Source organism: Condylura cristata, unplaced genomic scaffold, assembly GCF_000260355.1.
Source record: "Condylura cristata isolate star-nosed mole 26May11 unplaced genomic scaffold, ConCri1.0 scaffold00031, whole genome shotgun sequence".
Taxonomy (NCBI): Eukaryota; Metazoa; Chordata; class Mammalia; order Eulipotyphla; family Talpidae; genus Condylura; species Condylura cristata.
In genome coordinates, this window is record NW_004567132.1 from 2,751,390 (window position 1) to 2,777,705 (window position 26,316).

General features: G+C 35.3%; 2 protein-coding genes across 5 annotated transcripts in view; one reads left to right on the plus strand and one right to left on the minus strand.

The window, feature by feature from the left end:
• The window catches only part of CFAP36 (cilia and flagella associated protein 36), a 30,856-nt gene extending 17,145 nt beyond the window's left edge, over positions 1 to 13,711 (plus strand). The window contains exons 5-10 of one of the 2 annotated variants that reach the window (XM_012731538.1): positions 2,602 to 2,689; positions 5,229 to 5,280; positions 7,379 to 7,481; positions 9,305 to 9,354; positions 9,555 to 9,701; positions 10,161 to 13,711. In XM_012731538.1, coding sequence (XP_012586992.1) covers positions 2,602 to 2,689; positions 5,229 to 5,280; positions 7,379 to 7,481; positions 9,305 to 9,354; positions 9,555 to 9,701; positions 10,161 to 10,262 — 542 coding nt within the window. In that variant the 3' untranslated portion in view covers positions 10,263 to 13,711. Of the gene's footprint in view, positions 1 to 2,601; positions 2,690 to 5,228; positions 5,281 to 7,378; positions 7,482 to 9,259; positions 9,355 to 9,554; positions 9,702 to 10,160 lie in introns of both variants that reach the window. The other variant, XM_012731537.1, reaches the window with a different exon arrangement.
• SMEK2 (SMEK homolog 2, suppressor of mek1 (Dictyostelium)) overlaps positions 12,278 to 26,316 on the minus strand; it is a 51,214-nt gene continuing 37,175 nt past the window's right edge. Inside the window, exons 12-16 of one of the 3 annotated variants that reach the window (XM_004691413.2) lie at positions 23,925 to 24,094; positions 21,512 to 21,651; positions 20,908 to 21,092; positions 19,117 to 19,319; positions 12,278 to 13,967 (exon numbers count right to left, since the gene is read on the minus strand). In XM_004691413.2, coding sequence (XP_004691470.1) covers positions 13,872 to 13,967; positions 19,117 to 19,319; positions 20,908 to 21,092; positions 21,512 to 21,651; positions 23,925 to 24,094 — 794 coding nt within the window. In that variant the 3' untranslated portion in view covers positions 12,278 to 13,871. Of the gene's footprint in view, positions 13,968 to 19,116; positions 19,322 to 20,907; positions 21,093 to 21,511; positions 21,652 to 23,924; positions 24,095 to 26,316 lie in introns of those variants that run through there. The other 2 variants (XM_012731535.1, XM_012731536.1) reach the window with 2 other exon arrangements.

A 26,316-nucleotide genomic window follows, 5' to 3' on the forward strand; every position in this document is an offset into this window, starting at 1 on the left:
TTGTTGGTTTGTATCTCCTTTGCAATCCAAGTTCTTTTCTCTGTTTCAGATTTTTGATTCTGGTAACCCGACCTTAACACTTAAGTTTCCCTTTGTTCTTTTTCCTTGTTGCTGATATTCTTTACCCTGCCTATATCCTCTTTACTGGTGTAGCATTAGATCTTTTCCTCTGCTTGTTTCTTGAAGCTGTAGTTCAATCATACTGTTTTGTTTTAAGAGTCTGAAACCCATAGGGCTTCTCTTGTTGGAGGGCAAACACTAGCGTGTTGCAGGGTCTATTGTGGATCTCCTCTTACTTGTCTCATGTAGTAGAGACTATCCCTTATAGGTTATGGTAGATCTAACGGCTCCATCCATTTCCTAAAATCCAGTTTTCTTGACAGCAGATCAGAGAGCTGTTTTCTGTGAACAAAACTAGTAGCAACCTAGTCCTGAGTGATGCATACATACACTGTGTACTTGTCTATGTAATCTTTTTCGCTGGTATTTCCTGAAGTTGCGTTTTATTCTGACCTATAGAATAGACATTTTGAATAGTTATTTAAGTTAGTTGAAACTGTTTTGGAGGAATCAATTTTGATTAAAAAAAAATCTAGCCGATATTGGCATTCTAGTTTTAACTTAGGAATTTAATTAGAAATTCATGTAGATTTCCACGAAAAGGAAACAAATGCATATTGCTTGTATCTACTGGATGCTTCAGGATGCCAATAACAGAAACTTCAGGAAAATGCATAAATAGCAAGAAACTACCTTCTTGTAAAAGAAGTCCAGAGAAAGGGAGGCAAGGAAGACAGGTTCAGGGTTGATTGATTTAACAGCTCAGTGATGATACCCAGTACCCTGATACTTTCCATCTTTTTATTTTGCCATTTTCAGTCTTCTCTCATGACTTCACTTTGGCTGCATGGAATTTATACTAACAGTGTCTCATGAAGAAATGGGATTCCCCCTCTCCCATGTTACCTCTCTCTTTGTTAGCAATCTCAGGAATATTTTCCTTAGGCATTGTCATGATGGGGGCAAGTGGGGATCACCTTTCTTAAAGCCATTATGGTCAGCTTACACCAATCATGAGTGTGTTGTGGGGTCTTCTGAATAGCTGTTTGCCTGATAACTGCATAAACCTGGATTATATTAGTAAAGGGTGGTGAAGGGTTGATGTGAGGAATGACTGCTCTCAATCATGGGGTGAACCAAGTTGCTTACATTTAAACATAAACTATGAATACTTAGTTTTAGTCACAGAATTTTAATACTTTAAGAATGCTTCTTAACTTAGATCCAGGGTAAGTACCTAGATCCTGTTGCTTATAATCAAAACTGCAACATTTGACAACACAAAGTCATCTTTATGGTGAGAAAGATTCAAAGACTTTCTGGATCCCTGGTTAATCTTAACAAATTTGATGAAGATACAAGTTAACATTATTTTCATGGTTTTGAATTATTGCATACTATTGCTTTGTTCTTTTAATTTTCCTCAGGAAAATTATTAGGAGAATACTAAGTATCGTTGACTGAACAAAAATGCATTTGAGATTGATAGATTGTTTTTTGACTGTGGTACTTTTTTAGAATGTATAATATGACACTGCTCACGGACACAGGGGTAAAGGGTTATATCATGTACCATTGCAGTTATCTCAAAATAAAAAGTTGAATTTAAAAATTGATTAAACGTCATGGGGATTAAAATAATAAAGCATCTTTAATTTAGAGCAGACCCCAAATCCCCGTAGTCCTATGTAGATAAAGAGTTATAAGGTAAAAATTAAGAAACATGCTGCTAATGTTGGGGGAATATGATAATTATAGATATGAACAGAACAGATGACCAGCTCATTATCAGGGAGATGTAGGTAATAAAGTAAATTAAACCAATACTTAAAATTACTTGCTATAGGTTATTTGCCTTGGGCCTATGTTGGTACTGCCCTGGTTTATAGTTATTAGACCAATGTATGAATAGAAACTCATAGGGTAGAGAGTGTTTTTTCCTCTTCATATCTCCAGCGATTTTGCATATAGGGTAAGCAGAGTCCTTTTCAAAAGCATTTGTAGTCCTTTGAATGAAATGTATTAACATGCTATTTCAGTTAACACAAGGCATTTTATGCTTTGCTTTGTAAACTCTCTTCCCATTTAAGGGATACTTTTAAGAGCACGATTTGTTCCATTATTAGCAGCTTAATGATTTCAGTGGTATATCCTTAAACACTATGTGATTATAGGTGATAATAGTTTATATTATTAGCAGCTTAATGATTTCAGTGGTATATCTTTAGAACACTGTGTGATTATAGGTGATAATAGTTTATATTAATTTTTGTTATTTTCAATGGGCAATACAAGTAATTGTTGAGGGACCTCTCTAGATAAAACTGTGACTTTTTTGGTGGGCCTGATAAACTAAGACAAGAAAAAAGTTTAAAAAACCATAGCTAAAAAGATAATAGTTAGAATATATGTTTAATAACTAATTAGTAAATCTTGTTGAACTTAGTAAGTGAATTTATACTCCTTTGTGAACCAGAAAATGAGAGAGAAATGTTTTCAGTCGAGGTAATATTCTTCCATCTGGGCTTTGATCTTGAACAGGTGTATTACCTGACTGCCTAACAGATGGTAGTGATGTGGTCAGTGACCTTGAACAAGAAGAAATGAAAATCCTGAGGGAAGTTCTAAGGTATTTTTCTTAATTTTTGCATGACTCATTAGTAATATTGTAATATGATCTCTTTCTATCTCTGTCTCTTTCTCTATGTACACACACATAATTTTTGCTCCTAGAATATTATAAATTTGTAAATTTAAACTCTACCTGAAAACCACGAAAATAATTGGTTTTTATTTCTTTTTTTATTTCTTTTAAAAAATATATTAAAAAGTATATTTATTACAGCATCCTTCATTTTTGTACAGTGTGTGATTTCCCCATGAAATTCCTACCACCAGTACACTGTGCACCATCACCGTAGTCCCTTATGCTCTTCCCACTCCTGTCCTGATCCTTCTTTTCCTCCTCCCCTACTGAATTATCTATGAGCTATAGTTGCCTGGTGATTTTGATTTTTACTTTATTATAGCTACTTTTTTTTCTTGATCCCTCATTTGACTGCTCTACATCCCTACAATAAGTAAGATCATTCGTTATTTTTTTTTTTCCTTCTGGCTTATTTCACTGAACATGATTCCTTCCAAGTCCATCCATGTTGCTGCTAAGGACATCAGTTTATCCTTGCTGAGTATATCCCATTGTGTACATAAACATCTTGATCCACTCATCTATTTTGGAGTATTTGGGTTTCTTCCATAACTTATTGTAAATTGTGCTGCAATAAACATGGAGGTGCAAGTGTCCTTTTGAATTCATGTTTTTGTGTCCTCTGGGTAAATTTCCTAGGAGTAGAATTGCTGGGTCATATGGAGGCTCCATTTTTAGTTCTTTATATATATTTCTAAATTTAATCTTAGCCAAAGGCTGAGAAGCAATTACTATGTATATGTTTCTTAGTGGATGGAAAAATTATTTTCACATGACTCATACCAGATAAGCCCAAATGGGATCTACCCCCATAATGGAACAAAGAAACTGGCCACCAGCGGAACAAGTTGCATAGTAACTGCCTATTCCTAGAAAGGAGTGTTAGTGGCCTGAGCTGACCAAGAAGTTTCATGGCTTCTGGATCTTTGTATTAGAGGTGGCTCAAGCCAGGTGTCTTAGAGTAGGAAACTGGACATGCAGATGACACAGACTGAAAAGCTTGAAGTAGGGACAGATAACCTTCAGGGTAAAGAGGGCAGTTGGAAGCCTCTATCCCAGATGACTGTGTTATAGTCTTATCCTTAACCCAGTTATATGGTTCTCAGCTGAAAGCTTGAGTGTGCAGTTTCCTAAAAGATTGTTTCTTTTCCCCTTGGGCCTACTGTCCCCTTCTCCCTGTAGGAGTTCTGGGAAGGAGGAGTGATTGAAACACCTAATTTTTTTTTAAAAAAGATTTATTTATTTGCACAGACAGAACTGGGGTACAGGCCAGAGGTGCAAGGGTGGTGAGAGGATTCACCAGAGACAGTGGGGAACAGAGCAGCGGGTGGGCCAGGAGAGGTCTGCCACGGCTTGTGGGTCACCTCCAGGGTAGGCGGGCATTGAACTCATGTGGAAGTGGCTTTAGCTTCTTAGTGCTGTGCTTTAACCCGCTGCGCCACCAGGGAGGGCCCCCTAATTTTTTTTTTAAGATTTATTTATACATACAGAACTAGGGTACAGGCCAGAGGTGCAGGGGTGGTGAGAGGATTTACTAGATACAGAGTGGGGGGCAGAACAGGCAGATCGACACACTACACTGCTGAAGGGATCAGTGGGTGAGAAGGGAGTCTGCTGTGCCATGTGGGTCACCTCCCTGTTTGGGGGTCAAACTTGTGCTGAGTGGCTGTGGCAAGCTTCGTAGTACTACACTTTAACCCATTGTGCTGCCAGGGAGCGCCCTGAAACACCTAATTTTAAAGACTCCTGTGAAATATATATATTTAGTGCAAAAGGATACCTGTAGCCAACTGCAGAATGGAGCCTAAGCCTTTGGGGATCCTCCTTCAAGCTGTTAGCACACATGTAACCACCTTTTTTTTTTTTAGCATTCTGTCATCTCCTGACCTATACTCCAGGTCCCCATCACCAAAGGTAAAAGACAGTGTAATGAATAGAAGTTTGGGCCCAGCAGGAAACTATAGATGGAGCTGTGGAGCTTGGTACTAATTTCAAGGAATTTGAATGATTGTGAGGAGAGAGACTGTGTGTGTGTGTGTGTGTGTGTGTGTGTGTGTTTTCTAGATGCCACTGGAAAAATTAGAATGAGGGGAAATATGGACCAGGAGGATTATACCTGATTTCTCTCACAAAAGAGAGAACATTCTATATTAATAGGATATGCCATTCAAATTTGAGTTATGATTTCAGACCTGTTGGTTTTGTTCTCACATTTCCAGAAGAAATTGGTAACTCTGAATTTGTGTAATTTATTTTGCTGACTACATTATGCTGTATATGTCTCTACGTGTCGTTTCCAGCTCATTGAAAGCCACTTCAAGCAAAATAGGGTATTTTCCATCTTTGTTTCTAAAATCCTTGCACATAGTATAAGCTTAGGTTAGCATGTTGCTTAGTTGAATATTTGTCCTTTGATTAAATAATGAAATTTTACCTTCTACCTTCTTTCTGTGTATTTCAGAAAATCAAAAGAAGAATATGACCAGGAAGAAGAAAGAAAAAGAAAAAAGCAGGTGCCTACAGAACATGTTAATATACATAGCAGAAATATTTTGTGTTATTATCTCTTAAATTTATACCTAGTTTTTGCTATTGAAATTTAAGCTTTATATAAACAATAATTTATTCAGAGAATTCTTATTTTCCTGGCAATTTTAGCAATTTTTTTAAAAGATTTATTTATTTATTCACATAGAACTGGGGTACAGGCCAGAGATGCGGAGGGTGAGAGGATTCACCAGAGACAGAGTGGGGACTAGAACAGGCAGATCTAAGAAGTACACTGCTGAGGGGAGCAGCGGGTGGGTCAGGAGAGGTCTGCCACGCCATGTGGATCTGCTGTGGGGCAGGCGGGAATCGAACTCATGCGGAAGTGGCTTAAACTTCTTAGTGCAGTGCTTTAACCCGCTGCGCCACCAGGGAGGGCCCAATTTTAGCAATTTTACTTAACTTTGTGTCATAATTAATCCAGCAACCTAATGTTTTAAATTCCCAGTAAAGACCAAGACTGTTAACTCCAAAAAATATAATACCATATAAAAATTCTATATAAAATCTTCCCTTAACTTTATGCATGAAGAAGATTATGAAAACTGTTTTATTCTCCTGATTCCATTACTGTTTTGAAACAGTAACTACCAATGGTCCCCTGCAGACTTTACCATTATCAGCTTGAAATAGAATAATGCATATTATTTTTCCTCACTTACTGTTCTTTCATTAAAAACTATTTTTATAAAGTTCCTAATTGTTCCTAAGGATAAATTAAACTTCTAACTGCTTGAGGTGAAAGAGGTAATATTTATTTTTCTTTCCCTTGTCTAGCTGCGTCTCTTCTCATATTTTCCCTAATTGCTCTGAAGGGAAATGGCGGCCTAATATAAACTCTCTTATTCACTCGAAAGTTGTTCTGCATTTTTCCCCTTCAATCACTGTGACACATGTTTGTATTAGTTACTCTCTTGGAAGGGCTATTTTCCTACAAGGTACACAATGAAGAATAGAAGAAAACAGATACTTTAGGATTAAGAACTGATTTATACATGTCTGGGTAAATTAAAAACTGGCAATAGATGTGAAATTCATAGATCGTAATATTGTTTCATGTAGGAGTATAGACCAGAAACCAGTTCAAATTTGCTACCAGAATACATTTATGTTAACTGTCTCATTTATAAGTAAACAATAATAGGCTTGTTAAATAATACTGTTATTATGGTTTAGGGGTTTTATGTTTTGGGGTTTTAAGAATTTTTATTATGGACATTTTCAAATATTCAAAAGTAGAGTTGAAAGCAATAAAGCATCTAGATTTTCCATTAGTTTTTAGGACAATGAATTAATATCAGTTTACTTAACTTTTTCTAAACCTTAAAAGATTTCTTTTGTCTAAATACACTGCGTTTTTTCGAAATGGGAATAAATCAATGTGTGGCCTCTCAGGTGTATTATAAGAGTGGAATATAAATTATCTTATGTGGAAAATCACCTTATAATTTACGACATTTCTTAGCATGTTGCTCAAGGTCACAGAGCAGTCAGAGTGAAGCCTGAGTTTAAGCCTACTTTTTGATAAAACCAAAATCCTAATCATACCAGTTTGGTTTCTCTTGGTACTTACTATATGCTTGAAATGAAAGTTTACCTACCTCAAAAAGTAGAAGATATTAAATACAGACTCATTTAAAAAATGTTGGAAAAATAGGGCCCTCCCTGGTGGCGAAATGGTAAAAGCACAGCACTATGAGTCTGCCACTACACCGTAAGTTCCATCCCCACCCAGGGAGGTGACCCACATGGCGTGGCAGACCCGCCTGCTGCTGCTCCCTTCAGCAGTGTATTTGAGGAGATCTGCCTGTTCTGCTCCCCACTCTGTCTCTGGTGAGTTTTTTCACCTTCCACACCTCCGGCTTGTACATCAGTTCTTATATGTATGTATGTATGTATGTATGTATGTATGTATGTATAAATCTTTAAAAAACTTTTTTTTTTTAAGAACAGTCTCTGATTCATTATTTAGTAGACAGCAATTTTTTCCCAGCTAGTATTTTTGGATCCCTTAAGTTAAAATTAATAGTTTCCTCTTTTAAATTGTGTTCTGGATTCCTGAAGTTATCAGAGGATAAACCAGAAGAGCCCTCAGTACAGAACAGTGAAACTGCAAAAATGAATAATTCACAAGGGGATGGCGAACATTTTTCCCGCCCACCCTCAGGTAAGGTTAAAGTATACTGAGATTTCTTTAATAATATGATTACATTAATACTGTATTGAATGTGTTAATTTCTCATACATACTTAACTTTTATAAACCTAGGGAGACAGTATTGACTAACCACTGGTATTTAAAGCCCTTTGTGAATTTAACTGAAGAGGTTGTAGGCAGAATATACCCAGCTGACAAAATGAGTGGTATCTAAATTTCTTAGTGAAACCAGGAACCCACCGTTGTGAGAAGAATTCTGAGAGGGAACCACCAGCCTTGTGCCATGGCCACAGCATACAAGATAATGTTCACGTAGCACCTGGGAGGTGATCTTTAAGTGGAGTTTGTTAGTTAGATGTTTAACTTGGAAAGATAACATTGTTACTTTTCTGATGAATGAAAGGACAATTAGAAAATAAGGTAGTCAGTGGATCCAGATGTCTAGTCAGAATCTATGAATATTGATGAGAATCCTGGTTGGAAGTGTTAGTGATGAACTTATTCCATATGTGGCAAATTCACTTTCCATCTACTCCAATTAATAAGAAAATACAATTTTTTTTTGAAACAGGAATTGAGGTCTAATCATGGCATTAAATGAACATCCTTTTTTTAATTAAAAAATGTATCACTGTCAAATTAATTGAGCTGTCACTTTTCCATCTCTGCGATTCTACATTTGGGGGGTCAAGCCACTTCTGCTAAAATTGTCTTCAGCGATAAGGAGCCATGTTTAACTGTTATCTGCGGTAGCTACATAATGTTATCTAAGCTCATCATTTCTGTTTAAGGTCATTTGTAGCTTTCTATATAGGTTGGTTTGTTACTGTCCAGCAAACTGAAGAGGTTTTCTTCTCCCATCCTCTATGGCATTAGTCATGCCACTCATGCTATAGTAGTGGCCTTGATATTGTCAAGTTTTGTAATTTGATTTCTTTTACTATGCAGGATTTTTTTTTTTTTTTATCATTTGAAGACATGTATCATTTTCTCCCATTATGCTTTTAATTCTTGGCATTATTTTTATGTTTTTGCTTTTCTCACTCTGCTGTATTTCATAGGCCATGTACTCACTGAAAATGCTTTATCTTTTTAAAAAATGCTTTATTAGAAGTGGCTCAGGAACAATCAGCATGTTAACCTGATTGTTTACAGTCCCTAAATAGCTAGAAAGTACTCAGTGCTCATGTTGTATCTGTTTCCAAGTTCTACTTTGAAATATTTACATTTTCTTAATGTATTGGTAGATTTACAGTTATCTTCATATGCAATTACAAGCAAAAATTATTGCTATTACTGGCATTTACCCTTCCAGTACTAAAAATTGCAAAATTGATATTAATTGTTCTGAAAACAATATTGTTCTGAAACAAAATTAACATTAGTTGTTCTGAAAACTGTCACTGACAGTTTTTAACTGCAAACAAGTTTGGAAACCAAAAACTAGTAGGTAATTACTGATTATTTTGTTTATGTGGCACCCTTCTATTACATTATTGTTTCGTTCTTATCTTTTGTACCTTACAAACAGCAGGAACTTTGTGTTTGTTGAAATATAATTAGAAATTGTAGTTAAGGCTTCTTGAGGACAGAGATCAAACTTAGTGTTCCTACCTGGCACAATGTTGACACTTTTGTATCGATGGAATGAATATGAGAAAAAAATTCTCATTTTGATGAGCCTTACCTAATACCTAATATTTCTTGCAGCATTCTAATTGTTCTCTGTCTAATTACTGCCAGAAATTAAAGTATATTTTGGTAATCAGTCAGTACAACCTTTGGCAGGAAAGTTGGAAATGTTGCCTGAAACTTCCTCCCTTCCTCAAAAAGGCCTGAAGATTCCTGGCTTAGAACATGCGAGTATTGAAGGACCAATAGCTGTAAGTAAATTACATTATTTTTAAAGAACCATGAGCAAAATGATAAAAGTACTGGAAGCAAACAATATAAATGACCTTATACTTCTGTTAGGATCTTGAATTCAGGATCATACCCTCTGGATCAGTCAGTGGGTATCTGTGTCATATTGTTTGGTAGACTTGAAACTGAATAAATAATTCCTTGTGTTTTTTTGACCCAGAATTTATCTACACTTGGAACAGAAGAGCTCAGACAGCGAGAACACTATCTCAAACAGAAGAGAGATAAGTTGATGTCCATGAGAAAGGATATGAGAACCAAGCAGACACAAAATTCAGAGCAGAAAGGAAAACCTGCAGAGGTAGAGGTATGGCTGGCCATAGTTATGTCAAAGTCTACAAATCAAAAGTTGGAGTCTTAAAATCAGACGGTAAAGCCTCCAAATAGAATGTTGCTTGTATATCTATTCTCATAAACCTCACTACTAATAAAGCAACTCCTAAATCCTTTCTAGGCAAGGAGGTGCTTGTGATGAGGATTTTGAGAGGTGGAAATGATAGTTTTATTGAATGTTTTTCTTAAGCAGGACGTGTTTATTTGTTCTGCTGTGTTAAGAGACAGCTGCCTTTTATCTGATGCTTTTGAATGGTTTATCACATATCTGCATTAGTACCCTAGCCATCCCATTCAAGAGCCTTCCCCTTAAAGATTTTTAATCTATGTGTGACTTTAAAATTATTTATTAAAATACTTTTGTGCTGGATATTTTAAACATGAACCCATTTTAAACTATAGCCAATTTTTTTATCTTTTCATTTTTTTTAAGGAAATGACAGAGAAACCAGAAATGACAGCAGAGGAGAAGCAGACATTAATAAAGAGGAGATTACTTGCAGAGAAACTTAAAGAAGAAGTTATTAATAAGTAACAATTTAGCAAAACAAAAATTCAGATTTTCCTAAAAATAAATTATTTAATCCTTAAATTAAGCTTGTAAGCTGCAAATACTTCTGTCATTACTATCATTACTGTTTGAACATTTGAGCTGAAGGGTGGTGGGGAAGGCTGCTCATGTTGACCAGTTTAATGTCTCCGGCAGAGACTCATTCATTCAGACTTGGTTACCTATTTATGCTAGCGTAAATTTAGGTGCCAGAAACTTTAAACTAGATATTCAGGGTCCTGTCTTCATGAGGCTAATCAAAAGGTCCAAGAGCAAAGTGGTAAAAAGAAAAAGTGGTGTTATAAGCAAGGCATACCAAACCTTGAGAAAGCATAGTTTAAAGCTGACTGGAAGGTGAACAATAGGTAGAAAGTGGAGGAACAACTCAAGGCCTGCCCAGACAATTTTCGAATAAAGCATTGGCTGAGAAGCTGGCATTATGGCTGGAGTATATATGGAATGAGGGGAAAGAATGTTTGCAAAAATTATCGGGGTACTGATTTTTAGGGCTTGTACGGTAGGTGAGGATTTACAATTTTAAGTGGCAATGGGGGTACTCAGAAGTTTATAGTAGTGGAGTTACATTATCATTTACAGAAGATCTGTGGATGCTGTATGGAGATGTTTGGGTTAGAGTAATTGTGGGTCTATAAGGTAATCCAAGAGTGATTATCTGGGGAGGTGTTAAGATGGACTTTTAGAATTTTGCATTTGAGGCAGGAGCAAACAAGACTTTATAGATGTGGCCTATGTTAAAAATATTCAGTTCTTCCTAGAAAAGTTACTGTTAAAATTGATAAAGGGAATGATTGACAAGCCTGTTTAAGGAAATATTGCTGTGGGTTCCGGTCTTTTGTATGTGATCTTGCAGCCTGTAGGCTGATTCAGGATAATCAGAACAGGAACTCTTGCTTACAGGAACTTTGTGTTGTCATCCCACAAGCACCCCTTTTCCTTTCATTATGGGCCTCTTAAGGTTTAATTTGTAATTTAATTTTCTTTCCTTCAATCTATAAACTTAAAAAAGAAGGGATACCAACATTAAGTTTAGTTCCATCATTCAACCTGCAGAAAGAAACCAGGATTACTCTATATATTTAACACTTTTGTGTACTTAGGTTAACAAGAGTAACAACTAATGATTAAAACACAGGAATCTGTTTCATGTAACTTTTTATTAAAAATAGTTTTATATTGGATACATGTTTACAGATATAATTTTAAGAGAACCTCAGGCATACAAATGTGGGCTCTGGCTTCATTGAATGAAGATTAAAAAAAAAAATCCTGATCTGCCTGAGGGCAGTCATTTAAGACAGCAGCTAATGTGTGAACTTCATAGTTGTTTTTTCAAGGGATATTTTAAGTATTGTCCTTCTACCACTGTGAATGAGCATATGTACCATGAAAATTATTCTGTCATTCAAGAAAGCATTCACATTTCTGTTATAAGAAGAGTCCCCTTAGATGATTTAAATGTTTAAGACTTATGGTAGCTACTCAGGAATATTAAAAGAAACTCTAGTATATAGTGATAATACTTCCTATTGGAACTTAAAATTAATCAGGGAGAGTCAAGAGTGAATCAAATGCTGCAGGTCTGGGCTTCTTAAATTACAAGAAGAAATTTACTAAAAGCTAAGAAGAGTGGAAGGCTTGATAAAACTTCTTAGAAAGAAAGTGTGTTTGTAGGAGACCCTTATTGATCTTTATTTAAAATATCCTGAGTCGCTTGCTTATGAGATGGAAGGTCTTTTTCATTGTATGTACCTTTAATCAAAGACATGAAAACAGCTCCATGCTGTGATGCTTTGGTGTTGAGAATATTAGTTGAAGGCACATCCTCTCTAAGTAGATAGAGTCTGTGATATTTAAAGTGCAATTGACCCGCATTTATTTAGAAATTCTTTCAGATTGGTGTATGACCCAATAGCTTATAATAAATATCCATGGATAATTTTACTGGCTTTAAAAAGGTACTGGAAAATGGACACATGTCAAAATGGAATATAACTTATATTTACAACAAACCAAACAAAAGCAACAATCATAGAATTACAGGGTCACATTTTAATTCCTGAATTTTACAGTTTAGCATTAATATCACCACATGTATACAAATGGTGTAAAACAAGTACAGTGGTATTTTAATACAAAATAAACATCTGTTTTATGGAAAAACTATACTTCATATCTACACAGACAGCCCATCTTTTCCAAACAATAGCCAAAATCAAAACTAACTACAAAATCTCCAAAACAGGGAAAACTGCTTCAGTTTAAGCTATTTCCAGGAAAAATGGACCCATAACACATTACAAGGGTGATCTGAAGATTGTAGCTGGAATAACTACTAGATCCCCCCCCAATGTACTGAAATATAGTGTGGGGGATGTTATTTTCACTTCAGCCTGATCTCAGATCATAGATGAGCAAACTAACATTAAAATATTTACAGTTAACTTGCTGTTCTAAAAATAAAACTTCTTAACTGTTTGCCTCAATTTATTATTGTAAATTCATTTACGTACATGGAATGTGCTTTTACTCTTTTAAAAAGCAGCTTTTATATTACACCCTTGTTTATGGAAAAGCCTTATGTGCTCATACACTGACACTAAAGTAACTTCTTGGATCAAAACGGTCTCTATATATTAAATGCCACTTAATTCAGCACTATTCTTTGTTAGTTTTATAAATTGCACTTTAAAACTTGCCTGCAGCCTGAAGAGAGACGACTTTTAATAACAAAGCAGAAAGTGACCTGAAAGTATCTTCCACAAGAGACAGTACTGGTAGGAAGTTGAAAACATTCTGTTCAATACATTCCAACATTTTTAGAGATCATTTTTGAATAGTATGGTACCTGATTCTTAGAATCTATTATCCCTAAGAGTGCTGATTTAATATTAACAAAACTGTCCATTTTGAATCCAGCTTGTTTTTCTTCAAAAGACACACCAAAAATCCCTGGTGTAGAAAACACATGTGCTATAATATAGGGTGTTTTTTACTTGACTGCCTATGAGGCTGCATTTCTGTTAAATCTTTAAAGAAATGGTCCCAACAGCTTAACTTAATTTTTTATTACAGCTGAGTTTGTTTTCCGTTACTTTTTTTTTAAGAGGCAACTGATTAAAAGAATGACATGGCCAGCACCATTGTACAAGTAATGTTATTGGGTTTGCAACTGAAGTTTTATAACTGTTTCTATTTCAGATACCCCCGGAGCAACCCTGCATTAATATTCTATCAACCATGTCCCTCCCCCAAACCGTCCCCAAACCTGAGAGTTTCCCTGCTAAGAAGCTATCTCCCAGGTTCTGGTTACTAACCTTGTTTGGACAGCCTGAAAGGCAAACCCCTTAATTACTAGCAAGCGATCAAGTTCCTGGGAAGCCTGTTTTTTTTTTTTTTTCTTTTTTTTGTTTTTTAAACAGAACTAAACTCTCCTAGCTGATGTACTGAGCATCTTTTGCTACTCCTTGTATATTTATAAGTTCAAGTGAGAAAGCTTTCTGATTCAGATTTTCAGCTCTTGAATAGTTGCAGCATTTTAGTAAGACCACATGTTGAGGGCCCCCAGTAAATATTTTATGAACCAAGGCGAGGTCTTTTCCTGGGAGATGTTTCTTCTTCTTCATCTTCCTCTTCATCATCTGGATAGTCCACTAAACCAACCAAACTTCCCTATGGAGTAAGAAAAAATTGAACATAGGTAATGAAAACAGAAAAAGCTGATCAATATAAGTCATTTAGAAAAAAATCAGAAATTATGTAATTATGTTAAACACATATACCTGAAACTAACAGATGAGTGAGAAATGAACCACTTTTTTAAAGATTTATTTATTTATGCATCCAGAATTGGAGTACAGCCAGAGGTGCAGGGGTGATGAGAGGATTCATCAGAGACGGAATGGGGAGCAGAGCAGGCAGATCAATGAAAATGCACCGCTGAGGGGAGCAGCGGGTGGGTTAGGAAAGGTCTGCCACACCAGGTGGGTCACCTCCCAAGCCTGAGATGGAAATTGCACTGAAGCGGCTGCGTCTGGCTTGCAGTGCTGCGACTAACTTTTTGCACCACCAGGGAGGGCCCATGAACCACTTTTTGAGTACCACTGATGGTCTTTAATTACCCTCAACATTCCTAATTGGCTCTTGGACTTTTAATGCTATTCTATAAATTCAATCCAGAAAAATTTCATTGTGGAAAAGAACTGTATTTTCAAACAGCAGGACTCGCAAAGCATCATAGCATGGAGCTGGAAAGGGTCTTAGAGACAAACCTGTTCTTTTTTCTAATTGTACACTAACAGCACACTAATAGCTTGTCAATGACAAGGAACTTCCTATTACTATTCTTCATGTTTACTTTTCATCACTAAGTACATCATTGTTTTTGTTATTTTAAATAGTTTAAAATGGTCAAATTAAATGAATCATAACACTAATGACTACAAAATTTAGGGCTAACCTTTTCTCAAAGGATGAATTAATTCATGAGTTAATGAAAAATTCTATTACAAAGTGCTGGACATTAAGCAGAAAATTACTCTGTCAGATTTGCATCTATTTCTTGAAACAATCTCATGAAATTTATTCACACATCTTACAAGTTAAAAGGGCTACTGTAAGTCTTTTAGGTCTCAAGAAGATAAACAAATCCAGTTGAAATAACTTATTTCACACCTAAACAGCTTTTACCTAAAGATTCCATCCATCTGGTATACTACTTTCCCTTAATATATCTGAAACACTAATATTAATAAAAGAAGGCCTACTGAGTAGCTATAGACAATTAGAACATCTGTGAACTAAATGAAATGAGAGAATTTTGCTTTTTCTCAGCCTGTGAACAGTCAGGCCTTCAATCTGATAAGAAGCAATGTGGCTACAATGTTGGGAGACAGCTGACAGTACACGACTTCAAAATCTAATGCTACTATATGAGGCGCATAAGAGCTTCTACCTGTAAAATAGTGTCATAGTAACTTAGATCTCACTAAACTATTTTGAAAGTTAAACTGAAAACAAAATATGTCAAAGCATGTGACTTAAGTGCTAGGAATGTTGTTTGTGTTAAAAAATTGCTATTAGCGCTTACTATTATAATTTTTATTTATTTGGCTAAGCCAAACAAGTTGGGCAAGAGGAGAAAGAAGACATAAAAAGGCACCAGAATGATATTCACAATGATGACAAGCTGAGAAAACTTTTATTTAGGGTCAGAATTATGTATCAATGTATAAATGTTTCAGATTCCAAATGGTTATGACTTAACATGATTTCTACTTAAAATTAGTATTCTATATGAAAAATATAGCTATCCAATTTAACTCTGCATTTTATCTCTATTATCTAAACATACATGAAGAAAATGGACTAGAAGCCTCTGTACTTCAGAATACCAGGCACATTAAAGAGGAAGGGGAAGGTGTTTTTTCCCCTCGCTAACTGAACTATTTTGGCATTCCTTTTGAAAATGTGAATCACTTTTTATAGGAAATAAAACCCAAGCATTCCAATTTTGAAAGTGAAATAAGTGATAAACTAACAAAAACCTATGGAAAGAATGATTTTTTTCCCCTGAAACAAGTAACAGTTGTAACCTAGTGAATTTATTACTGAAATCACCAAATTAACAACTCTAAGAAAATAAGAGTAAGAGATGCACTATCTCATGAAGAAAATAGCTCTTTCTTAAACATAATTTTAAAAAATCAGTAAAAAAGGTTAAGCTAATTTTTATAGCTTCAATTTATTCTAATCTAACTGCAGTGACTAATATAGAAAAACAGTTTAGTGATAGTGGCATCCTGTCTTGATCCTGATTTCAATGGGAGTGCTTCAATCCCTTTTAAGAATAAAGCCATCTTTTGGTTTCAGATACCTATAAAAGTTAAGAAATTATTTACTTATCTTATTTTACAGAACATTTGTATTTGGAGTCAACTGCCAGTATTGTAAATGACATTCTATATAGCACTAATATATGAAATGCATCGAGGTCACATACAAGTGGTTTTAAATACAAAACACTGGAGAGAACTTTTATGTCCATCAATCTGGTTTAGTTTCAAAGCTATAGAATTCTGTTGAAGAAATTCTTTCTTTCCCTGATGTGTAAAGCTCAAAAGGATAAATTTGTATGTGAAAAAGCAACAGTGTGAATTGGTGGCAAAAAGAGGTGTTTGTTTTAGCATCTACAAAGGGGTTCCAATTCTGAACGAAATTAGAAAATTTACACGTTTTATAGTTAATACAACCAGAAGAGTATTCTGTGCTTTTACAGCATTCCTGTCCAAAAATTATCTAGTTAACTTCATTAGTAGCTAATGTCTCATTAACATTCAAATTATAAAATTTTTAAAGAATGATTTTTAAGGCCTATCAGCGTTCTGGGATGTCTTTCAAAGGAAAACAGACAAGTTCATTCTTATCAAAGTTCATCCTATCAATATGATTGCGGCAGTCAATACTGATGATGAGAATGCAGAAAGTTACTAGTGCATTAAGAACATGCCTCCACTTAGAAATGTGGCCATTGACTGCTGAAGATCGAGAGCCAACTAACTACTGCTTTACTTCTCTGAACTTCTATCTTAATTAATTTCAAACTTCTGTGATAGTCTTGAATGAATAATTTGTTTTCCAAGAATAATTTTTCTCTCTAGTTCTCCAAAAGATGTAGAACAAAGGTGTTCAGTAATCTGCTGTTAGTATAAAAGAGGGTGAAAAAATGTGGTTGTGCCTAGTACTTGATTTTGTTTGTTCTTAAGTTAAAAATTATCTGGAAGGAAAGTAAATTAAAAACTCAAGGAAATAATACAGAAAATGTAACAAAGAAAAATGAGGATAGGGGAAAATATGACAATTATAAGACCTATCCAGAAGGCTCAACATCTAAACAGTAAGTTTCAGTGAAAGAGCATAAAATGTTCCAAAACATTTTATGATTATTTAGCTGAGAACGCCCAACATACAGCATCATAAAATTTTAGAATGCAGAGGTAAACTCAAATGCTTCCAGGAAAAAGAAAATAAAGTCACATACAATGTATCTGAAAAAGGATGCCTCTCAAGTATGAGTATTAAAGAATAAAGACATTTTTATATGTAGAACTCAAATTTTATCTCTCAAGGGATTCTTTTATCAAAAATTATGAGAGTATATGTTCCATCAAAATGAAAGGAAAAAATCAAAGAGACATGGAATCTAGGAAACAACCAGCACAAGAAAAGTAGAGAGGGATCCTCCCTGGTGGTGAAATAGGTTAGGATATAGCACTGCAAGCTAGCGACAGCCACTTCAGTGCGAGTTCGATCCCTGCTGCGGAGGTGACCAACATGGCGTTGGCAGAACAAACTTCTCCTTTCCTGCCTACTGCTCCCTTCTGCGGCGTACTTTGTCGATCTGCCTGTTCTGCTCCCTGCTGTCTCTTCTGGTGAATCCTCTTACTGCCCCCACACCACTGGCTTGTACGCCGTTCTGTATGCACAAATAAATCATAAAAAAAAAAAAAGCCACAAAATTAAATAAATGCTCTCCTTAAAAAAAACAGAAAAGTGGCCCTCCCTGGTGGGGCAGCGGGTTAAAGCACAGCACTAAGAAGCTAAAGCCACTTCCACATGAGTTCGATCCCCGCCTGCCCCGGAGGTGACCACATGGTGTGTCAGACCTCTCCTGACCCACCCGCTGCTCCCCTCAGCAGTGTACTTCATGGATCTGCCTGTTCTGCTCCCCGCTCTATCTCTGGTGAATCCTCTCACCCTCCGCATCTCTGGCCTGTACCCCAATTCTGTATGAATGAATAAATAAATCTTAAAAAAAAAAAAAAAGTAAGAGAGGTGAAAGGAAGTCTTAACATGATGGCAGAGGCAGCCTTTCAATAGCTGCACCACAAGGTAAGAGAATAACTCATGGAGGCTAAAACAGGAACGGGAGACTTCAACAGTTTCCAATGGCAGAATATGTGGAAAGTAACCAGAGATGTACAGAAGAGGCACATGTGTTCAAAATTATTCTGTCGTGAGGAAAGGGGTTGAGTTTTCCCATAGTGTAAACTTGTCTTTCAATACTATGTGAAATACTTTTGAAAGTTAAGTGCATATATGTTTGGTTAAAATAGAAAAGCCAGGCCCTCCCTGGTGACACGATGGGTTAAAGTGCAGCACTACAAAGCTGGCCGCAGCTGCTTCAGCATACTTCTGCACAAGTTTGATTCCCAGCCAGGGAGCTGACCCACATGGTGAGGCAGACCTCTCCTGACTTGCCCACTTGGCTTCCCTCCGCAGTGTACTTCACCAATCTGCATGTTCTTCTCCTCACTCTGTCTCTGGTAAATCCCCTCACCCACCACACCTCTGGCCTATACTCCATTTCTGTATGCATAAATATATCTTAAATAAATAAAAAAGAAAGAAAAAAAAAGCCATTACTTATTGAGAGTTGCCTAAAGAGGCAATAAGCTTTTAAAAATCATTTATATCTTCACAGCAAGCCTATAGAGTATCAGTAAAATATAAGAAGCACACGTGGGAAGGGATGCTACAAGTATTATGAATAGTCATATAAAGTGAAATTCTATAATCATCAATAGTATCTTAATAGAAAAATGCTTTTAATAAATAAAAGCAGTATATGAAACTCCATAGAAAGACCTCAATTATATGTCAAATAAACCCAATCAAATTTATTGTTAATCATGCTCTCTGATAATGTGGGGTTTTTTTCCTTCCTTTGGAAATTTTTTAATTCCATTTTTTTTATCAGTAAACGTGAAAGGATTTTCAAAGATGGAAGAATCAAAGTTTTTTAGTGTGTAGTTTCACGTACCTTGGTGGTTGTTACTGATGTAGTCAAGTTTGCAGTTTTGGAAGATGATCCATTAGAACTTGCTGGTGGTGTCTGAGCCACTACAGATTTACTATTTGTACTGTTTGTTCCATTAGTAGCACTAGTGGAGTGGGAGAAAGTAAATTTGAAGCCACCAGAAGATGTCCTTTTGGGAAGGTTTTCCTTATCTTCACTTTCTTTTGCTAAATCAAAAATAAAATTGAACCTGTATCAGTAAGTAATGCTAAGTCAAAGCATCTGAAAAGAACAATAATTTAAAAATATACAGAACATTATTTTTCCCTTATAAGGAGCTAAGAGAGTACAGCAGAGTGTTTATAGTGGTGACAAGTTTTATAATCTAAAATCTGAGAAATTTCAAGAGTAGAAAAGGGCCTTAAGAACAACATAACAGAATTCATCACCCTATGCCAGAATGTTCATTGCTGTACTTAATATGACACTCCGAAGCACTCATTAGCTATCTGCCTCTTTTATTGTGATCTGCAGCTTTGACTGTATTTCCATAATCTTTGTAAAGACTAATTAATCTCTCCTACACTTAGTGTAATGCATAAAGAAAATGATATGATCATTTCTCTTAATTCTCTTAGTTTCTGGATATTCCAGATTCCACTGTCCTTTAACAACTGGTTGCCATTATTTCTGTATTATTTTTACATGGATGTAATACTTTTGGTATGCCTCCATTGCCTCTTTTGACTAGTCAGCTCAGTGCTTGTAATGAGTAAAGGTAGAATAATTTGGCAATCAAAACCCATCTATTCTGAAAGATGTTTTAATAGGCTATTTGCTTTCCTAGATTGAATGAAGTAAACAGAACTTATTATATTGATTGGAAAAAGTGTGAGGCCCGGAACAATAGTCCTGGAAAATGTAGTAATAAAACATTAACTGTGAGAAATGGCTTTAGAAAATGTCATGTCTAAAATTACAAGCTTTTATAAAATCCAGGATGTGTATTTCTTTCAAAATATACATTTTTATTAATATTTAAATGATATAAACAGGATAGCACTCCAATAATGGTAATTTCTCAGGAAATAGCATTAGTGTGATTCATTCTTTTGAGACCTTAATCAGATATTATTTCATAAACCTATTTGAAAGATAGCTTTATTCTCTTAAAATATCATTGTGGAGGGCCCTCCCTGGTGGTGCAATGGGTTAGGACACAGAACTGCAAGCTAGCCACCACCTCAGTTTGAGTTTGATCCCTGGCCCCCAAGGTGATTGATCCACATGGCGCAGCAGACCTCTCCTGACCTGCCCTGCTCCCCACTCTGTCTCTGGTGAAGCCTCTCACCGCCCCAGCACCTCTGGCTTGTACCCCATTTCTGTATGAATGAATAAATAAATCTTAAAAAAAAAATCATTGTGTAACTTTTATATTGATTTTAGAACTTCAAGGAGAAAATTCATTGGAGTACAGTTTCCTCACTTGTAAAAGGCAGAGTGCTATGGAAATTATACATGGTCTCTTACTGCTGGATTTTAGTACAAAAATAAAATCAAGACTATGCACAGAAGGCAAAGTATAAGTAGATAAAGTTCTATATAGCCATTGAAGAATATCATAAAACGGCATTTTTCAAGAAAACCATTTTAAAACTGAAAAGAATCCCAACTTTAGAAAAACTGCATTGAGAAAGGGCATGATGATTCTAGTCTTGCATGCTTTATCAACTATGATTGAGCCTTCGCAAACTATTGTGTAAGTTCTGTCATAAATAAGAGAATGCACTCTTCAAAAATTTAAGAATTTAATACCTTTTTTAGTCTCCATAAATTTTTCATAACTATCTGGAAAATCATCTTCTGGTTTAGATTTTTCTACTGGTGCCACAACTGCTTTTCCTTCCTCATCTTCATCTTCATTAAACCACATTTCCTCATCCTCTTCCAAGGCTTTTGCATCTCTGCGAAATCTGTTACTACGCAATATAGATGGTACACTGTAAGAAATACATCATAAAATTGAGTAATTTAAAAAATTTATGACCATATTAAATCTGAGAATAAATATGTACAATCAAGGGAGCTGAAGTAATTTCAATGGAATATAATTTAGATCTTAATCACCTCAATGATGATACATGGTATAACCAGAGAATACCACAAAAAATGTGACTTAAATCTTAAAATTACAAAATGGAGCACAAATCTTTCATATAAAAGACTGGGGTCAGGAGGATAACCTACCCTTCTACACAATCCTGTACCTGTATATACCTGCTGTATACACCTTGTACCTGTATATTCTTGTAATGATGGAAAGAAAATTCCTGGGTAAATTTCATATATTAAGATCCAAACCACAAACAATTTTGGATGTAACGTTATAGGCTATCAGTGCAAAATACTAAAACAATACCTGTTCAGTTTCTGATTTTGTCTGTCCTTTTCTTGCTCATATTTAGTCTTCAATCCTTTGAATGTCTGAACATATTCAATCGATTCAAGTGCTTTATAAAAGTTCTCAACTATATGTGCAGTAAGAGATTTGATATCTTCCTGTATAAGCACAAAATTTACATTTCAAATATAATACAGAGGTTGTTAGAATAATTTTTTTAATGTTCCAAAGCTTATCAAAAAGGTTTTGAAAATCATCTCCAAAAAAATAAATGTTCTAATGAGTCAGAATGCCATAGAAAATTTGGGAAAAAAGAGAAGCATTTCATTTTTGCGGAAGTATAAAGAACATCAGAAAATTAAATGGACTCACTTTATGTCTTAAAAGTTTATTTTGTGTACTTACACAGTATGTTACAATTTAAAGCACTTGCAAATGCAATTTTATTTTTTCTTATAAAAATTCGATGAAATAGGTTTTATGATTCCATTTTATAGGAAAGGAAGACTGGATGATGATGGCCTGACCAAGAGCACACAGCTAGAGAGCAGATGTTGAAATGATATTTCTGGCAAATGTAAGCCATTATTTAATGACAACATGGGAAAAAAACCTTTCCTAAATAATGAAATATCCCAAAATGATCTAATAAACTATTTACCTAACATCTTTTTGTCTTTTTCTGCAATCTTCCAATGGTTAATCACTGTAAAATAAACTGATTGTAATAACTTCTAAATTCTTCTAAATGAACCAATCTAAATGATCACTGCAAAGCAGGTTCGTTATCAGAAATCAGCTCATTAAAATGCTTCTGTATTGTACACTGAACAAAAAGATGAGTACGTTTTGCAACTAAATGCTCATTTATTAATTACTATTTTTCAGAAAAACAAATCAAAGAAATAGGGATGGGGTTTTAAACCCTACAATTCATTTTATTAGTAAATCATCAAAACTTTTTTCTTAATAATAGCTTGTTTTTACATCATTTTGTGCCTTTTCCCATCTCAGTTGTAATCCCCGAGATCACCAAAACTTTTAAAGGAAAAAATATAAAAGTTAATTTCTGATTCATTAAAACACACACATCTGATTCACAGTGAACCTGAATTCAGAAACTTGGTGAGGTAGTTAATTATAGTTTACAGCCGTGTTCACCCTTTTAAAACTAATATTCTTATCAAGTGGTCACTATAAGAAACAATCCAAAAAAATCTTCATATGAGAATAACGTGTAATCAGTGGAATCTCACTTCTAAGAAACTAGAAAACAAGTTGTTAGATTTGATGTTCTTTTCTCCAATTTTTTTCTAACCATATGGCCATTTCCTCCAGTGGAATGATTTCAGTGTGTAGAGAGGCTAAATTTATTATATTGGTTCTACAGTTATCTATCGCATCCCTGCTATTTGTAGAATTTTTTTTATTTTTATGACAAATCTCTTGTTTTTTAAAATTAAGTTGTGATATATCAAGCCCTGACTCTGCTTCTAACTAAGTGGATGCTCTAGAATAGGTCATTTAATCACTTTGGGTGTCTCAAGTCACTCTTCTATAAAATATGGCAGTGTAGTCCACCTAACTTCCTGATCTGTTCAATTTAAGATTCCACGAGATTCCTACCTTTTATTTATCTTGCATTGGTCAACCTTCCTATTAATGTCATTCATTACCCTAGAATAAGTCACATGAATGGCATGCTTGACTGAAATATCCAATATGCCAAAAATGACAAACATTTGACAAGTAAAATGGGAAGTGAGGGCTCTCTCTGGTGGTGCAATGAGTTAAAGCAACACAGTATGAAGCTCTCCAAAGCCACTGCTGCAAGAGTTTGATACCCTGCCTGGTAGCTGAACCACATGGTGTGGCAGAACTCTTCTGACCTGCTCGCTGCTCCTCTCAGCAGTGTACTTTGTCAATCTACCTGTTCTGCTCCCCTCTCTGTCTCTGCTGAATCCTCTCATCCACCATGCCTCTGGCCTGTACCCCAGTTCTGTAAGCATAAATAAATCTAAAAAAAAAAAAAAAAGGGGAACTGCATATATAAATGTTGGTTAAAAGATTATGCTGAGGGCCCTCCCTGGTGGCGCAGCGGGTTAAAGCACAGCACTAAGACGCTAAAACTACTTCCACATGAGTTCGATCCCGTCTGCCCCGGAGGTGACCACATGGTGCGGTAGACCTCTCCTGACCTGCCCGCTACTTCCCTCAGCAGTATACTTGTTAGTCGACCTGTTCTGCTCCCCACTCTGCCTCTGGTGAATCCACTCACCACCCCTGCATTTCTGTCCTGTACCCCAGTTCTGTATGCACAAATAAATCTTAAAAAAAAAAAGATAAGATTATGCTGAACTTTAACTTTAAAATCTAGCAATTTAAAATACACTAAACATTTAATTACTAGAATCCTTTTATATAAACTTACCACTCTTATAAATTCAAATAATTCAACAACAGCTGAATTCAATAGATTGTACCGAGTTCCATTATCCAGAAGAGCATTTATAACTGGTTCAAAAAGATTCCCCTTGGTGATGTAACGATTATAAAATTCATCTTTAAGGCCAATTATCCGTCTCATAAAACGAAGAGCACCTAATTAAAAATAACACAGGGAATAAGTTGATGACCTTACTATTAATACACAGGTATTTTTGCATAGAGCAGCGACTAAAAAAAGTACAAATAAGTACTAAAATAATTGGCCTTTTAGAAAAACAGGGTTAGGGATGACCATGCTAAACCTGTATAACTTCAGTAGCCAGAAGTAACCAAAAAACCCCAGTAACTGGTATTTAGGAGATAAACTACTCAGGCAGGTTGCTCCCTGGCAGAAATATACAAAACCCATAGAAGGTATTTAGATTACTGCTGTGGCTGTGGATATAATGCAGCTCAATCGGGGGTAGGGGGTGGGTGGGGGGGTGAAGTGGGACTAAGAGCTACGCAATCTGCAAAGAGTCAAGATTGCTTTTCCTTTCTGGGGAGGGGGTTTTTGAGCTAAGTGCTTCCTTTTAATTTTCTGAAAACACAGCCTACTATAATTGGAAAGCTAGAGTTCTTCTACTCTTCTGATGAAGACTACAGCCCCAATTGCACTATTCTAGCTCCCTCTGCCTTGGAAAAAATCCTGGTGAAACAACACTATCTCCACATTATAATAACATCATTCCCTTGTTTACCAATTGCTTTAGAGTTATTCTGCTTTAGGTAAACATGTACTGTGGCAGAGTCAACCTGTAAAAGAACAAGAGTAGCAAATAAACAGTACAGTTTTGTTTTTCACATTTTAGATTATAGAAATTTTCCTTTTAATCAGCCTTTTCCCCAGCTAAATAATTTTAGCAACTTTACTGCTAAAAATTTCATGGGATACAAGACTAATTTCAACCCCTTATTTCTGTGTGCTCATCCTTGAACTTGTTACCTTTATTCTAAGTAGTTTGATTTATTCTGCAGATACCACAGCCAAATTTTTAAAACATAAAGTTCCCAATTTTGTAAGTTAATCTCTAGTTTTAATGCTTCCTCACAGATAAAAGTCATTAAAAGAAGCTATGCCTGTCAAAGAGATTCTAAATATTATCTGAGAATAACACAGAAACAGGCCACATTTAAGGTATAAGTATGTTAAATTTAACACTAAATAAGTGTGGAGAGATGTACTAGACTGTAACATTACCTTTTTCAGTGATGTTATTTTATTTAAGACTAAAACGACTTTAGTATTGGTAAAGCAGTAAGCAAATGTCCTCTCCCACACTGCTAAGTGAATGAGTGGATATTCACACAAAGCTTTACAGTTAAAGCAACATTGCTTATCATAGAAATCTTAAATACAAAGATTTAAACATTGGTAATTCAGTTAATTATGATGTATTCAAATAAATGAGACTACTCTGCAGTCATCAAAAGGAACTACTATTAAAGGTCAGCCAGGAAAACCTATCACGAGAATATTAATCCTTCCAAAATTTACAAAAATTTAATGTATCAGGATAAAGTAGATAAAATTAGTTGTAAGTTAATGTGGAAGAACAAATGCCTAAGAACCAAGAAAATTATGAAGGAGAGGATTTTAAACCTTACAACAGAAATACAATATTGGCATATGAATAATATTTACAATTATTTCATCTAAAGAAATAAAAGAACAAATGGTCTAGACATAAGACACAAATTTACATAGTAAGTTACTGTATAACAAAAAAGGATATTTTTAATTCAGCAAGGAAAACAGCTTATTTTATAAAGGTGCTGGCGCAACTGGGTATCAAAGTAAAAGAGCACAAAGACCCTCATGACATCAAACTATATGCAGAAAACAAATTTCAGGTAAATTACAGATGTAAAGTGAAGACTGAAATAAGAAAGACATTAGAGGAAAATAATTGTATAATCTTGGGACATAGATGTCTCTTAAATAAGACAGTAACCCAAAATCCATAAAAGGAAAAGACACATTTGACATAAAGAATTTTCCAATGGTTATACAGAAAATACCACAAATTAGGCAAGAGGAATGAGACAGGGACATTTTCACCCTAAAATGTGATAATATTATCTTTAATATACAAAAAGCTGTAAGAAAAAGATCATGGACACTTTACCACAAATAAATTTGTAAGACAAAAATTATATAAAGATGTTTTCAAGGAAAATGTAAAAATTAAAACACAAATGGAATACCACATTTTTCATTATCCACGTGGGAACATTTTAAAAAGCAGTAACAGGCCCTCCCTGGTGGCGCAGCGGGTTAAAGCACAGCACTGAGAATCTAAAGCCACTTCCGCATGAGTTCGATTCCCGCCTGC